The sequence below is a fragment of the Myotis daubentonii genome, chromosome 8 (genome assembly GCF_963259705.1).
Source record: "Myotis daubentonii chromosome 8, mMyoDau2.1, whole genome shotgun sequence".
In the NCBI taxonomy this organism is placed as follows: Eukaryota; Metazoa; Chordata; class Mammalia; order Chiroptera; family Vespertilionidae; genus Myotis; species Myotis daubentonii.
In genome coordinates, this window is record NC_081847.1 from 25,323,222 (window position 1) to 25,339,015 (window position 15,794).

At 53.0% G+C, this 15,794-nt stretch overlaps 1 protein-coding gene across 5 annotated transcripts in view; it reads left to right on the forward strand.

Moving 5' to 3' along the window:
• Positions 1-1,192: 1,192 nt before the first annotated feature.
• Positions 1,193-15,794, forward strand: part of JAG1 (jagged canonical Notch ligand 1) — a 35,450-nt gene continuing 20,848 nt past the window's right edge. For 2 of the 5 annotated variants that reach the window (XM_059705545.1, XM_059705547.1), the window contains exons 1-3: positions 1,195-1,604; positions 2,047-2,352; positions 10,936-10,987. In XM_059705545.1, coding sequence (XP_059561528.1) covers positions 1,524-1,604; positions 2,047-2,352; positions 10,936-10,987 — 439 coding nt within the window. In that variant the 5' untranslated portion in view covers positions 1,195-1,523. Of the gene's footprint in view, positions 1,605-2,046; positions 2,353-10,935; positions 10,988-15,794 lie in introns of those variants that run through there. The other 3 variants (XM_059705546.1, XM_059705548.1, XM_059705549.1) reach the window with 3 other exon arrangements.

The window sequence follows — 15,794 nt, forward strand, 5'->3', positions numbered from 1 at the left end:
AAATAGCCTGAGTGTCCACTGCCACCCCAGAGAAGCCAAGTGGTGCTGCCGGGCGACGGCGGTGAGATAGATGGTCCTTTCCAGGCTCATCTCTTGCCACCCAGAAAGCAGCTCGGAGGCCGCCTACAGGTGCAATCCCGGCACTGCGGCCAGGGCAGCGGGGCTGGGGAAAGGGTGAGCCCGAGCCCCCCAGCACCTCTGCCTGCCCTCCCCAAAGCCCGAGCAGGGCCCCAGCGCGCCCGCGGCCCTCTCCCTCCAGTTTCCCCTCGCCGCAGCCCAGGCGCGGTTTGGGAAGGAAACTGAGAGCCCTCCGAGGCTCCGCAGACTCGGATTTGGGAGGGGGTGGGGCGCGGCCGAGGCTTTCCCTCGAAACTGCGGCGAGCCTGGCTCCGGGAAAGTTTTTCAAAGTTCCCAGCAGCGCCTGCCCCGGTCGCCTCCGCTGGGCGAGCAGACGGCGGCCAGCGCGCCAGCCCCGCCGCCGCCTCTGCCGCTACCGCCGCCAGCAGCGCGCTCTGGACGGCTCGCTCCCTCGCGGGAAGCGGGCCGGGCTCCCGGCGGGCAGGCCCTCCTCCGGGGGCGAAAGCCGCAGCTGACGCAGGCGGCTTGGAAGGCGGAAGCCGCCCCGCTCCGACCGCTCGGGCAGCGCCGCGGCGCCTACACCTGGGGTCCCGGCGAGCGGGCCGAGGCGCCCAGCCCAAGGCGCCCGAGGGGGCGGTCCGCGCCAAGGGCCCCGGGCGTCCCCGAGCAACTGACACTTCCAAGTTTTTTCCTGCGCCCTCCCCCCATCCTCGCCAGACCCAGGGCTCCCCGGGGGCAGGGGTGGTCTGTGCTGGGTTCCCCAACGTCCACGCCGTCCAGCGTATCCCTGGACCCCCATCCCCCTGGCAAGTTCCTCCCCGTACTCCCCCTACCCAGCAACCCGAAGGGGAAGGGGCGTGACTCCGACGGACACGCCCCTCATGAATATTAATAGGGCGCATGCGCCTGCCGGGCGCGCTGGGTAAAGGTGGCCAGCCAGGGCTGCGGCTCCCAGACGGGCTCTCCGAGTCCCTCTCCGAGAGCCGAGAGGGCACGCGTCATTGTGTTACCTGCGGCCGGCCCGCGAGCTGGGCTTGGGTTGTTTTTTTTTTCCTCCCCTCCCTCCCTCTTTCTGTGCAGCTGATCTGAAAGGGAATAAAAGGCTGCACATAATCATAATAATAAAAGAAGGGGAGCGCGAGAGAAGGAAAGAAAGCCGGGAGGTGGAAGAGGAGGGGGAGCGCCTCAAAGAAGCGATCAGAATAATAAAAGGAGGCCGGGCTCTTTGCCTTCTGGAACCGGCCGCTCTTGAAAGGGCTTTTGAAAAGTGGTGTTGTTTTCCAGTCGTGCATGCTCCAATCGGCGGAGTATATTAGAGCCGGGGCGCGGCGGCCGCAGGGGCAGCGGCGACGGCAGCACCGGCGGCAGCACCGGCAGGAGCACCAGCGCGAACAGCGGCGGCGGCGGCGGCGGCGTCCCGAGTGCCCGCGGCGCGCGGCGCAGCGATGCGGTCCCCACGGACTCGCGGCCGGCCCGGGCGCCCCCTGAGCCTCCTGCTCGCCCTGCTCTGCGCCCTGCGAGCCAAGGTAGGAGCCCGCGGGGCCTCACTGGTACAGGCCGCCCTCTCCTTTCCCTCGCGAAGCCCAGGACGCCTGCGGTTGAGCGCCGCGAGCGGGGCCAGGAGTCCTCGGTCACCCAGCTCCCCAGCGGGGCCCCTGCGCCCGAGAGGCTGCACCTGGGCTGGGGGAGCCCCCCGTCCTTCTAAGTGTATCCTCCAGGCTGGGCAGGGGGGCATGTTCGCTCCTCTCTTGCTACTCCAGGGCAGTCGTCGGATTTCTCCCGCACTCGTGCATTTTTTTATTTTTTTTATTTTTTGCCCGGGAATCACGTTGAGTCTTGGCGCTCAGTTTTGCAAAATTATTTTCACTTGGCGCCGAGGGCTCATCGGGGCGGGAGGGAGGGAGCCGCCACTTCCACCCTCGAAGAAAACAACTTTTCCCCGTGCTGACCTCCCTTCCTCGCCGGCAGGTGTGCGGGGCCTCCGGCCAGTTCGAGTTGGAGATCCTGTCCATGCAGAACGTGAACGGGGAGCTGCAGAACGGGAACTGCTGTGGCGGTGCCCGGAGCCCGGGGGACCGCAAGTGCGCCCGCGACGAGTGTGACACGTACTTCAAAGTGTGCCTCAAGGAGTACCAGTCCCGCGTCACGGCCGAGGGGCCCTGCAGCTTCGGCTCGGGGTCCACTCCTGTCATCGGGGGCAACACCTTCAACCTCAAGACCAGCCGCGGCAATGAACGTAACCGTATCGTTCTGCCTTTCAGTTTCGCCTGGCCGGTGAGTGACGGGCGCGGGCTGGGAGGCCGCGCCGAGCTTCGCACCCGCGTCTGCCGAGCCCTGCTTTCTCCTGCGAGAGGGATATGAGAGTCTTGGCTTCTCGCAGCGCTCGCTCATAGGGGAAGATTTTTGGGGGTTGGGGGGTTAGGGAGCAAGACTCGGCAGGCCCATCCCCGCTGCTTTTTGCTAAGAGCACAGGAAAATGGGTACCCCAGAGATTTGGGAGCAAAGCTCCCAGGAAAGCGGGTTTAACTTGCAACTTGAAGGCCCCAGAGTAAACCCCCCCGCCCCCCTCCCAAACCAGGAGGTCATTATCGATGACCCTTGCTTAACCAATTAAACGCGGTGGAAGGCGACTCGGCTCCGTTTTGGCCTTCGAACGACGTCCAAATTGGCACCCTCCCCTTTCCCGTGGACGGCCGGGAGGGCGGGTGTGTCCTTCCTGGAGGGTGTGGAGGGAACCCGTTTCCCGCTGCTCCCCAGGAGATTTTGGTGCGTGCGGGGACGCTCTCCCGGCTGGGTGCAAGGGCTCGGGGGCGGCCGCCGGAGGGGGGAGGGTCTCCGGGCCTTCGCCCGAGCTGCCTCCGCCCCCTGCCGGTCCCTTCCTGCCCTCGCCCCCGTGCGGTGTCGCCTTGTGGCCTCGCTTCCAGTGGTTCCCGGGCCCTGGAACAGCTGTGTTTGCAAACTTCCCCGGGAAGGGCGGGGGTATGCCCTTGTCCGGAGAGCGCATGGTCCCCGCAAGTCTTCAGGGGCGTGCCAGAGCCTGGAAGTGGCAGGGCACTAGAGGCAGTTGCCGCGGGTGCAAGCCCATGGACCCCCGTCTGAGAGCCTTTGGAGGCTCCGGGCGCCGCTGGCAGACCCCCACAGCGAGGCCCTTGCAAAATCCCGAAATGGGTGGAAGGAAGATGAATGCGATTGCAGAAGAGGAGGAAAGGGGAAAATGTTGGTGCCCTCTGCCCCTTTCCTGCTGTCCAGGAGGCGTGACTCATTGCCAGGACTGTGGCTTGGCCCAGCCTGTGCTGGGAGGGTGGGTGGTGAGAGGGGGAGCTCTGTGCCCAGGGGAATACTCTCCACCACGTGCTCTGATGGGGTGCACTCTGCTGCCTCCTATCCGTGGGCTGGGGCTGTGATTCCCAGCTGGGGGTGGGGAGGACAGGGCAGAATTAGAATGTCTGCTTTGGTATATGTGAAGCTGGGGGCGGCTCTCACGTTTGCAGGACCTGGCTTTTTAAAGTGCCCTCTCTGCCTCGGAGGAGATAAGACAGTTATCAAAAACATGCCATTAAGAGGGGTTTAGAAAAACCTGTGCTATGTGGCGCTCTCAGAAAGAAGGGCTGCTTCTGTTACGGGATTTCATTTTTGTAAAGCACGTTTATCTTGTTAATCCCCTATTAGGGAGAACTTTAAGCTAAAGAGGTTAGCCACATTTTAAATCCGGCTGGGCCTACATTGACTGTGAATACTGACTGCCCTTCAACGTGTGTTTGGAGTTTCAGGAAGGGGCCTGCAGGTGGTTCCACCCTCCCAGGCTCAGTCCCTAGCCCCTCGCTTTTCACAAGACCATAAAAGGAATCTTATTAGTGATGTGGGAAAGCTGCCGGCCTGGCTGAGGTTCATTTTGGAGAGTAGGGTCAGAGGATGGGTGGAAACAGGGAGGGAGCCTTGCTCCCCAGGCTGGGTGCAGAAAGTGACCTGGAAGGTGTGTCTGTCCCTTTTGACACTTGGCAGAGAGTCCTGGATGGGGAAGGAGCGGAAGTGGCATGTGAGGGCAGAGAGATGATTGATTTGCTGGTGCTCCTCTGTGGTTTCAGGCCCACGGGTCACCAACCATGAAATAGACTTTCTAGAATGGGGGGACCGCTTGGTCTACACTGAGTGTGTGGTTCCTTTGAAGTTAGGCCAAATGCATGTATCACTCATAAACAAGTCCCCACCCTACTGCCCCAAAAAGGCCTGCTGTGAAATATAAGCTTTACTTCCCAAGAGAAACCAGAGTTCAGGTGTATTGTTTTAGTTTATTTTTCTGAGTGCGGTTGGAGAAACAACCACAGCCTGTAACTTTCAAGAATGATTCCAGGGTGAGTGTTAACTGAAATGAAAGCACTCAGGTAGCCGAGTAAACATGGAAATAAATAAGCACAGCTTCATTTACTTTGGCAATTAAATATTAATAAGCCTGTCTATTTAAAACAGATTTTCTTGAATAGGGAGTGACTGAACTTGGTACAGAATTCAAGCTTTACAGCATATGTGGCTTAAAAACAAATCAAACCTTGAACTGCCTGCCACCTGATTTCCCAGCCCCCCAAGGCAGCCTCAATTTCTGTTACCGTGGGTCCTCCCAAATTTGCTGACAATGGAAGAGCTGTGGTTCAGGGGCACAGTCAAAGGTCATTTTAGAAGGTCGTGTGATTCACATCTTTTGTCGAGAATTATGACCCCTATCAAACAACTGTTCGTGTTCTGGGGAGGAAGAGGAGGAAGTGATTTGGTCAGATACAGAATATAATCCACATCCCAGTGTCCACGTGGGAAGCTCTGTAGAGGTGGGACTGTCTGCCAGACAGTATCAAGTTATGTCCCACTTGGATCTGCTGCCCCATCCCCAGCTTTGTGGTAGTTTTCATTGATGGTTTATAATAGCAATACTGATGCTGCTCCTAGGGGCTTGTCTTGAAGCAACCAGCCTGATTTATGATCCTCCAATCGGGGTCTTGGTGATAACACACATAGTGAGAGGTAATTGGGCTTAATGAGAAATAATTTGGGAGTAACCATTTATAAATCACTGAAATGGGTAAGTTGCTCCTCCCACTAAATCTCAGTAGTGCCTGTTTATTAAAAATACATTACCAGTGTAATTACCACTACTCAGCCCCTAAAGCTTTTCAGGAACTCAAAACCCCCGTTAGTTTTATGATGTCCCGCTGGCCCTAGGGTGAAATGAATCTAGAGATACTTTGGGGGAAGCAACTGAGATATAGTATATGGTCTCTCAGCCTCATATTTAAATGCCATTGGCACTGATAACAGGCTTGCTGAGATCAGCTTAATTTTTAAAGAAAATACAATGAAATATGATTCTTGTGTACCAGAGGGTGCCAGCGTTGGCACCTTTCACTCTTAAAGGTCTGAATGAGCAACTGCTAGGGGTTTGGGTAATTTGGATGCCACAGGTTAGTCAGAATATGATTCGCAGTCCTTGGTTTTATGCCTTCCGTGTTTCTAGTCCCTAAGCCTTCACAGATGTGGTGTGGACATGTGGAGGGCAGAGGGAAGGGGTCTTCATTTGAGCCAGCTCATTTCTGCAGCCAGTATGTGCAACCCATGGGGTTCGCATGCATACAAACAGTGCACATGTGTGTACATGCTCAGAGCAAGGGACTTTGTGCACTTGGAGAAACACCCTTTGCCCTAAGACACTTACCTGAGGAGAGTGACGAAATGACTGCATTGCAAAACTGGGCTTAGGAATGTAGGAGAGTTGTGCTCACTTTGTACCAAGTGTCTGCAGCATGGCTGCTCCCAAATGGAATCCTTATATTCAAGGCACTTGGCCTCTAACATCTCTTCTCTTCCAGGTGTAACCTCCTCTGTGTTTGCTTCCTCCTTGTTGTCTTGTTTCTTAGCAACTTATTCAAACCTCCAGTACTTACATGAGTTTACAACCCACCAACTCCCCACCCATAATTCTACAGGGACTTCAAACATTTTTAGAGATCGATGAAGCTTTTGGCAAAAGGACTTTGGGGGAGTAGTATGGGTAAGGAGGAGAAGCAGCAACTACTTAAGAGGTGGTGTGTAGCCTCCTAGAAAACCAGCGAACTGAATACTGCCTAGAATCTTTGCAGCTAAGAGTGGTAAAGGAGACCCTTTGGATAGAAGGCACGTGGAAGGTGTAACGTGGAGGAAAGGTGTTATGCACACAGGAAATGAAGCCAAGGCAACAAAGAGCCTTCAGAGCCCTGATCTGGGAATGGGAATGCAAACAGAGGCCTTGATTGGATTCACAGCAGCCACAGGCCCATTGTAGAAGGGCGGAACTTGGTTCCAATGTCAGGCTTTCCAGATTGGCTGCAGAGTAAGAATGCATGCTCTTTGGATGTGCCTACAATTAGCATGGTAATCCACAACGGCAAATATTTCTGAGAATTCCCCCTTGGTGAATTTCAGAGGCATGTTCCTACCCCTGCTCCCCTCCACCCCCAACCCCTAGGTTAGGTTCTGAGCTGCTGAGAAAAGGGACAGCTTTTAACTACATTTTAAACTTAAGCTTTTTTCAACTTTAGGGAGATGTATTAGGATGCATGGGAAGTGATGGTTCTTGTGTTTCCTAGAATGGTAGTGGAGGTGGGGTAGGGTTCTGGGTTCGGAAATGTACCGCGTTTATCTTGGCTTTTGGGGCCAAGTGGCCCTGTTGTGACTTCCTTGCTGGTTTCTGACCACTGCGTGGACTGCCCTGAGGCCCTTGTTTTTATGGTGTCAGTGACATTTGTCACCAGTGCCGTGCATGTGCCGGGAAGAAATTCTGCAACATGGTTCCCAGTGGTTAAAAGTGATATGTAAATAGTCAGACATTCAGAGCCCTCTACCAGCTCAGCCCAGTTTTTATGCACTTTTGGTAAATAAGTAGAAAGGCTTCTTGTTCAGGCTTGCTCGGTGTGAACCAGCGGCTGTGCTTGGCTGGCTTCTCGGCATTCTATCTATTAACCTCGCCACCCTTTTGTAACTGGTGCATTTAATTATCAGTGGGATGCTTTTCAAACAGGTAAGGGTAATGATGGGAAGGGGGTGGGGGCATCTCATTGAGTCTCAAGTCTGGATTGAGCTCTGGGGCCGCTTGGTGGGTCTTTGAGGTGGGCTTTCATGAGAAAATCACCCTTTGTAACCAGATCGGACTCTATTGAAATGTCAAGCCCTGCAGGCTGAATGGCTCTCTATGACTACAGTCTTCTTAGATTGGATGCTCTGGGGTAGTTGTCCTTTCTCCATGCCTCACCTGGCCCAAACCCTGCGATACGTGAATTGTTTGTGTGAGTGTGCGTGTGCCCACACATGGAATCTCTGGCACCTTTACTTGATGTTTGTGACTGGAATATTTTATACTCTGGCCACCCAGACACAGGCAGGACAATAGTGTGGCCGAAGGGACTGAAATCAGGATTATAGAGAATAATGTGGCGTCTCCAAAAATAATGCTAATACAGGGCCGGCAACAGGAAGCGACAGTTGAGTCAGCAGAGAGTACACGGCCCCAGACAATCCCGGGGCGAGTGCCTCTGTGCAATGGCCCCGTGGGCACTTGGGGCATTCCCAGGGTGTGAGTTCCTCGGGCCGCCTGTCGCGGTGGCCTGGGGTTTTGGACGCTGCACGCGTGCCGTTTGGATGGCGGTTTGTTTGTGTCCGTCAGCTTGGCAGGAGTGGAGGCAGCCGCTTCTCAGGGCTTGGTTTGGCTGCCACTGTTGCCAGGAAAAGGAAGCTCCCAGCTGCCAACACAATTACCTTTGTTTCTTACATCCCCCTTCTTAATGTGGCAATTAAGTGCTTACCACTCTGCCTGGTGCCAAGGTAACCACCGAGGAGTGTGATGGGCACAGCACACAGCCCTCCCACAGCCTCAGTGCCGAGGGCAGGGAGGTGCTTGGAGGGCACTGGGTGGCCCTGGAATGCCTTGGGGCTTGGCTGTCAGGAACCTCCTAGGTAAAATTCCATAGAAGTCCTCCCCAGAGGTCACTCTGAAAGCCGACCATGCCTCCTTCCTGCTGCCTGAGAATGAGAACCTGAGAACCAGCTGCTGTGTTGCCAGTTTCCATGGGCCTGGAGTTGGGAAGGGGCGGAAGTGATTCACTCTGCCAACCCAGACTGAAGGTCTGTTAGCAACCCATCCTTCCTGAGGCTTTGCCCTCAGGCCATTTTTTTCTGGTCAAACTTAATGGGTGGGGAGAGGGGGGAGATGAAAGCCAGGTGACTCTCCATAATAAGAGTCTTAGTTTTATAGCATGAAACCAACTAAAATTCAGGTATTTGCTGTTTCTTTTTTCTTGTGTGGGTTTTGTGGTATGAACTTGGTTATCTTGCTTGGGACTCCGTTGCAAGCCCTTGGGAAGGCCTGGCGCCTCTGCTTGGGGTCAGATTCGCAGTGGCTAATTGGGTGTGACAGGATCCCAATGGATTGTTGATTTCAGCCTGGTACCCTACCTTGATGGCACGAGGTGCCTGTGGTCTGGATCTCGGAGTCCACATATATTCTGGGATATACAGAGGTCAAGCGTGGGCCTGGGAAAAATTAAAGTTCCCTCGCAACTAATAATCATTGTCAAATTATCTTGATTGTCGATCTACAGTGTGGGGATGGAGTGGGTGGTAAGAGTGCCTCCTAATAGGGGCCTGGAAAGGGAGCCCTTTTCTCTGAAGGCTGGGCAGGAGGGATCCTCCTGGCTCAGGAGGTGAATTCTAGAACCACAATCCCTTCTCCGAAACAAGGGAAGAGAAGGTCCAAGGCTTTTTAGTTTGTTTTTCTGGCAAGGCTTTGTGGCCAGCACCACAGTCTCCAGCCCTCGCCCCATATCCACCTCCGAGCCAGAGGCAGTGATGGAAAATCATGACACGCAGCGTCTAGAGCTCTGCCACGCTCTTCCCTCCCAGTGGGACAGTGCTGGTCAGCAGCTTCTGAAGTCTTTCCAGTTCTGGCAAGGATGAGCCGGGTAGACAGCTTGGTCTTCCAAGTTCTTGTGCAAGACCAAAGGATGCCTTCTCCCTTGAGCATGAAGCCGAGTTAATGCAGTCACACCAGCTCAGTCCCGGGACGCCCTCCCTTTCCATGGGGTTTGCGGGTATTATGTGTTTAGTGCTCTGCAAGTCTGTCAGAACTCTGGGTATCGATGCATCTAATCAGGGGATTAATTACAACAATATGTGGAAGCGAAGAACGTGGGTCTCAACGTGACCAGCAAATGAAGGGCTTAATTATACGGAATCGGGCCCACGTCTGGCCTCCTTCTGACTTGGCTCGCCTCGAATCAGTAGAGAAATAAAATTTCTTGCTGTGCTCAGGGGAGAGTCCTGTAATTTGTAGGAAGTGCTAGGGAACTGAGAGGCTGTAGATAAGGTGTAACTTTCACTAATAAAATATTAACAAGGACAATGAGTTTGGACCTATGGCCACTCACAGGAGAGGGCTGGGCATGTGCCCTGGCTTGCCCAGTTTTGCTTGCTCTTCTGAGCATTTTCCCACAGTTATCAGTGAACGAAATGGAATCCTACTCTGCTTTGAGTATGAAACATATTTCGGCTGAATTCCAAGGCAGGATCTATCACAAGATGTTTTTATTCTCGGAGGCGGCCTGCTGGGTTGCTATGTGAGCAGGAAGCTTTGCTTGAGTTATGAATGAAGCTCCCTTTTCCACACCGTGTTTGCCTTCGCCTCGTAGGTGTCATTTCTTGGTGCGTGTGTTTCTGGCGGCATGGCATTGTTTGATTAATATGCTCTACTGTTCCTGATGTGGCGGTATCCAACCACCAGTGACGGTGCAGGGGGCACATAAAAGGGTTCCTGCGCCTTTTGTCCCTACCCCCTGTGGCTATATTTCTCCAGCGCCAAGATAGCTGAAAGTTTGTTTAAACCCTGGTGTTTCGTGAGACTGACCTCATCCAAAATTACAAACGAAGATTGGAGTAAAAGTGAAGATTGGAATAAACGGGGGAGAATTTACTGATGGCTTGGATCTGGGGGCAGGTGGGATTCTGAGATAAGCCTGGAAGAGAAAAGGTGCCTTCCGTATAATAGCTGGCACCACGCCAAGGGCCAGGGAACTCATTTGGCTAGGGAACTCGGATTATTCCTGGAATGTTAGATCTTATTGGCAGATAAGTTTATCAATAAATATAACCCTCAAATGAGTGCTTATTTCTCCCTTTTGTACTTTCTTCCCCAGGGCCTGCCCCGCCCCCCTGCCCCCACCAGGCACCCCAAGTTAGGTTGCCGCCTTTGTCTTGGGAGTCTCTGCACCTACCCCCTCCTGCTTCCTAGAGTCACCTGATACTTGTGGGAGCCGAGATGGTCTCACACAGACAGGGCTTTCAAAGGGGTTCTGAAAAGGAAAAGGGGGCCTCCCTGGGGACCGCCCCACCAGGGCCCAAAATGTAACCTTAGCAATACCCGGCCCTCCTGGATGGGCCCCCTCCCCCGGCACAAAGACCCGGTTAGGTTTGCTGAGAATAAATTCTTTGTGTGTGTTTCTCATGCACTAGAATTAGGGTCTGGAAAGTTGTGGAAAACTGTATGCTAAGTGCTCACCAATAGGTAGGTGGCATCTTCTGATGAAGGCTTGGAGCTGCCTGCAGGATGACCACTGTGGGTCCCCCCTCCGACCCCCACATCCCCCGCCAGATGAAAGGAGTCAGGCTGGGGTGGGTGCTGGAGTGGGGGGGGGGGGGAGTTGGGTAACCTCAGTTCAATAGCAAAAGAATTTTCATTTCAGCTTTATGGTTTTGTTTGGTGGGGTATGTGGGGAGGCCAGGATAGTAGGTCACTGAGAGCTGACCCCTCTTTCTGAATACTAAGTGTCATTTATCTCTTTGCAGAGGTCCTACACTTTACTCGTGGAGGCATGGGATTCCAGTAACGACACTCTCCGTAAGTATCACAGCGGAGAACTTGTCCAAGTGCACGTTTCTGGAAGAGCGGTGCTTGCCGTGCAGTCCCTGTCTGAGCTGGGCCTGTCTCCTGGGTGTCAGGGAACTTCAACCACCCCCCACATTTGCCCCCACTCCTAGGTCGAGCCTCACAGTGGCGTCTTTTCCATGACTTCCCCTGGGCGTCTTGCTTAGACTCTTAAGTGGCCAGGCCTGATTCCCAGTTAACTAGGTCCCTGAATATGGGACCTCGATTATCTTTGGGATAGAGATCTTAATGGTTTTACAACTTTAAAACCTTGTAGACGGCTAAAGGATCAAAGTAGTGACTTTTTAAAAGTCCATTTAAACTTTAAGTGAGCGTCTAATCTCTCATCGGAAAGATAAAGCCGGCAAAGGTGGCGCTGGTCTCTAAAGACCGACCTTGAATTTCACTCGGTGGGCAGGTGAGCTTCCAGCCGGTCCGGGTTTCCCACACTGCGCACCACAAACCTTTCATTGAAGCGGAATTCCAGAGCCTCCCAGCCATTGCACTTGCCTTGTCCCCTTGAGAAAGATGACTCTTGAGTGCAGGCTGCTTTTCAGAGGAGCGAGGGGTGGGTTTCGGTGGGGAAGCTGTGGAGGGCACCTATGGAAATCACAGCAGCCTGGCTTCTAAGGTAGTCTTTGCTCTTTAGGGGAACTTACAAATGGTTTCCCTCCCTCGCCGAAACTGCGAGTTCCCTTTTTGTCAGCAGGATCAGGGTGGCTGTCATCGGAAAACCTGATTCACGCAGAAATCTCAGTCTGCGCAGGAGGAGAGGTTGAGCCAACATTTGTCTTTGCCGTCGGTTCTCTGAATGCCTCATCCCTTTTGTTGCTCTGCCTCACTGACCCTTTCTTTGTGTTGTTGCTTCTAATGACATTTCCCCCACCCCCCTTTTCTCACCTGGCCTTTTTTTTTTTTTTTTTTTTTTACTGATTCTGAGAATGGTGGATGCCCAGAGAGGGCCTGGTGAGGGCTTGGTATAGGTCAGATGGGCTGCTTCTGGGCTATCTGGCTCTTTGGTTCGCCTGAGGCCACCCAGTCCTTGCTGAGCCTAAGAGTGCCAGAGGCTCCAGGCTGTTTGGCTCACTCCTCGCCTTGGCCCTGTGGACTTCCTCCCTGAGGGACACCCCTGGCCCACTGCGGGGTCGGGGTGTGTGACCAGCCTTGGTTGTGGCTGATGCCAGTCAGGATGCTGGACACCTGTTTGTTCTCTCCTCCCTCCCTTGCCACTGACGTTGGGATTGTGTGAACGTTATGTCACTGTGACCTGCTTACACTGGTAACTAAGCATTGGGGAGAAGAGGGTGGGGAAGGGAGAAATGGCTTCTTCAGAAACTGGTGGGCCGGCTAGGGACTTCCTGGGCCTTCCCTGGCCCCGCAGGTCAGGTAGCTATTTCCTGGGAAGCCGGTGCACATACAGAGCTGTCCATGGTTATGTGCATTTTGGGGTCGCCCCATTTTGGAGCTCGGGGGCATGTCATGTTTCATCTGTTGCTGGGGGTAGAGCCAAATCTCTGGAAGGGCACCAGGAGGACCTGGGGTAGGGATCGAGGGCTTGTGACCTGTACCCTTGAAGAGGGGAAGCCACAAAGCCCCCCTGACTGCAGGTCATTGAGGCTCACTTTGTGAACCCCGATGAGGAAGGTGGGGTTTGCTGGGAGTGCGTTGTCTGCTTACTTCTTCAGCCCTCTTGATGTTTTCAAGTTAATTCACATTCAGAGCCAAATTTGATATCTTCCCTCTCCAAAAGCAGATCCTGCCTCGAGCCCTTTATGGGTGACTGGTCAGCATTTGAACACCCAGTACTGTGAGCCAGAAGTCTGGAGGGGCGAACTGTATATATCCCTCTCTCAGCATCTATATCTAGTCCACCTCCACGTTCTGGAAATCTTGTGTCCAAGACCTCCCCAGAATCTTGCCGCCTCCCACCATCTCCCCTGCTACTGCCCTGGTCCAAGTCGCCATCTGCTCACACCTGAACTCTTAACAGTAGCGGCTGAATTAGTCCACCCACATCTACTCTGGTCGGCCTCCCATGCTTTTTCCGTTCTGCTATCTTGGTATTTTCAGAGCTTTGTCACCTTTACTGAGAGCTTCTTACTGTTCTTAAGACAGATCTCTGTGGGCCCACAGGCCTTACAGCCCAGCCTTGTCTCCCTGCCACGTGGTCATCCATTGCATTCTTATTCCAGTCATACCCCACCAGTCACCTTTGTCTTCACATTCTCGTGCCCGGTGCCTTTGCATATGCTTGTTGCTCTGCCTGGAATGTTTTGCTTTTCATTCTCTTCATCCTCTGTCCCTCCCAAGGGACTGTCCTCCATGAGGGAAGATGCTGAGCGTGTGTAGCAACCTAAACAGAGGTGGCTCCTTTGCGGGGGGGGGGGGGGGGGGGGGCAATCAAGATGCAGACCTCCAGGCTACAGATTAGAGACAGAACCCTGAGTGGGGGAACAAAATCCCTTCGCACAGCAGCTCTGCGATGAGCCCTCACGAGCAGGGCATGGCCCAAACGAAGCCCAGGTGTGCTCATGTGTTGGAATGCGTTGTCTAAGGCTGGCTCTCCTGCCATCAGTCCTCCAGGGTCATTTCTGTTGCCTTTCGGGACTGCAATGTACAAGGGTAACATTTACCTTTCTGTCCCAGAGCAAATGGCTTCAGCTTATTGTGCTGTTCACTAGATATGTAACTACAAGCAGGCATACTCAAGACCAGGGCTTGCTGCCCCGTCTGGGTTGGTAGGTTGGCGAGGTCTTAGGGTTATGCTCAGACTCGCCTCCCATTACCTCCTCCTTGGCCTGCAAGGCTGTTGTGGGTGCTTCGCGCTCCCCCTCCACGCAGTTGAAGATTGCAGGAAGGCTTGTTAATACCCTTTACAGTCACGAAGCTGGACTACCCCGTGATCTACCCCAGATACATGTTTAATGTGCCAAGCTGATAGGAAGTGTGATTCAGGCAGCTTAGAAGAAGCCGGCAGCAAACTTGCTCTCTGTAACCCAGATACCAGAAAGCATGTCACACACTCTCTGCCTCTTCGCTGTTAGGAAAAATGTGTCACGCAGGTGTGTAGTTATGCAGATCTGGTAGACCCACTGAGGATTCGGAAATAACACCTTCACCGTATTTCTTCCTGGAAATCTGTGGAAAGCACGCTAAGCTGTTGAGAATGACATGTCAGCCTGTGCCTTTAGGATTGGCTTGGACTCTTGTCGGGATTGTTTGTTGTTGATACCTGCCTGAGAGAACCTGGAGGCCTCTGAGCCATGGCGAGCGTGTTTAAATAATTCATTTAGTAAGAGCTCATAATCACATGGTAATAGCTCACTACACTTTTTAATTGAACCAGCAGAACAAACACACAGTTAATGGAGGACATTTTTGTCATTCTTCGGCCTGTGTTTATTTGCAAAACTGAAGTTAGTAAAGTGTTTTCTGCAAGTGGTTCCGTGCACGCTGGGGTGGAAGTCTGCAGGTATGTGGGCTTGTTCAAGGCTTGTCTTGCCCACACAACAGTTAAAGAAACCCAGAGGGTGCATAGGGCGATGTTGGAAGTGGAGTGTGGATGGAGCCACTCAGGCGTTCCTTCACTCCTGGTCACCTGCAGGGCTTGCATAGCCTCCTCAGTGCGCACAGGCCCTGGGCCTAGGAAAACAGGGGTGTGGGTGGGTAAGAATCACAAAGACATTGCAAGTAGGTCCTAACACAGTCTCTCCAAGGTGGCCTTGAATTTGACAAGGTGGTGAAGGGTTGGTGCTGGCAGGTTTAAGAAAACAAACACAAGACCAGGCTGCGGTGCTGACTTAGCGCCTTGCTTCCTCCTCACATCCCTCCCCTGAACTCCTGGCACCTGGTGCATACGGAGCTGCTTCAGTACCTGTCTCTCTCAAACTAGATTATCAGTGGCCTTGAGGCAAGAGCCACTTCTGTTCCTCCTGAGAGCTGCTTCAGCTCCAGTGTTTTTCCTCAATGGGCACAGCATTTTTCCTCAATGGGCACTCTTCAGCGAGCATGACTTGGCTCCAAAACCCTGTCAATCTGCCTCTTAACCGGGGTGAATTCCTTTTTCATCTGTCTTCTGGGCAATGGTGCAAGGTGCAGTACATCAAGTTCGTAGTCTTGCTGTTTAAATGCCAGCTGAAAAGGTGGTAATGGTCATCATTTTTAAAAAACATAACTCTACTCGTTGACTTCCAATGAAGAGTTTGGAAGTAGATTCTCTCTAAAGCAAGACACAAACCTCTAAAACCAGAAGAGAGATCGCTAACCTTGACCTGGAATAATGAAATTTCTTTAAGAGCAGCATTCCATAGTGGGCTACTTCCTATAATGTGTAAAGAGCTTGTGCAAATCAGTGTGACTAGCCATGCCCTAGAAGACTTGGTAAAGAAGAGAAACAGGTGACAGCTCACAGGAAGAGATGCAAATGGTTTTGTAAACCTGTGAAAGGGCGCTCACCTTCACTTAATTAAATGCTAATTACAACAAGATGCTTCTTTACCTATCAGGCAGCGATCAGAAAGTTTGATAATAATGTTGGGAAACAGTTTCCTGTGCGGGTGGGAGGACAGACTGACAGGACTTCATTGGCGGGAGTTTGTGGTTGTCTGGGATTGTGCACGTCCTCTGAGTCAGCACTTCCGTTTCTAGGTTCTTTTCTTACTGATTGAACCACACACGTGGCAGATATGTTCGAGAGTGTTCAATGTGGCTTTGATTAATAGCCAAAGGCCAAAACAACCTTATTGCATATATGTTAGAACTAAATAATTTATTTGTATTT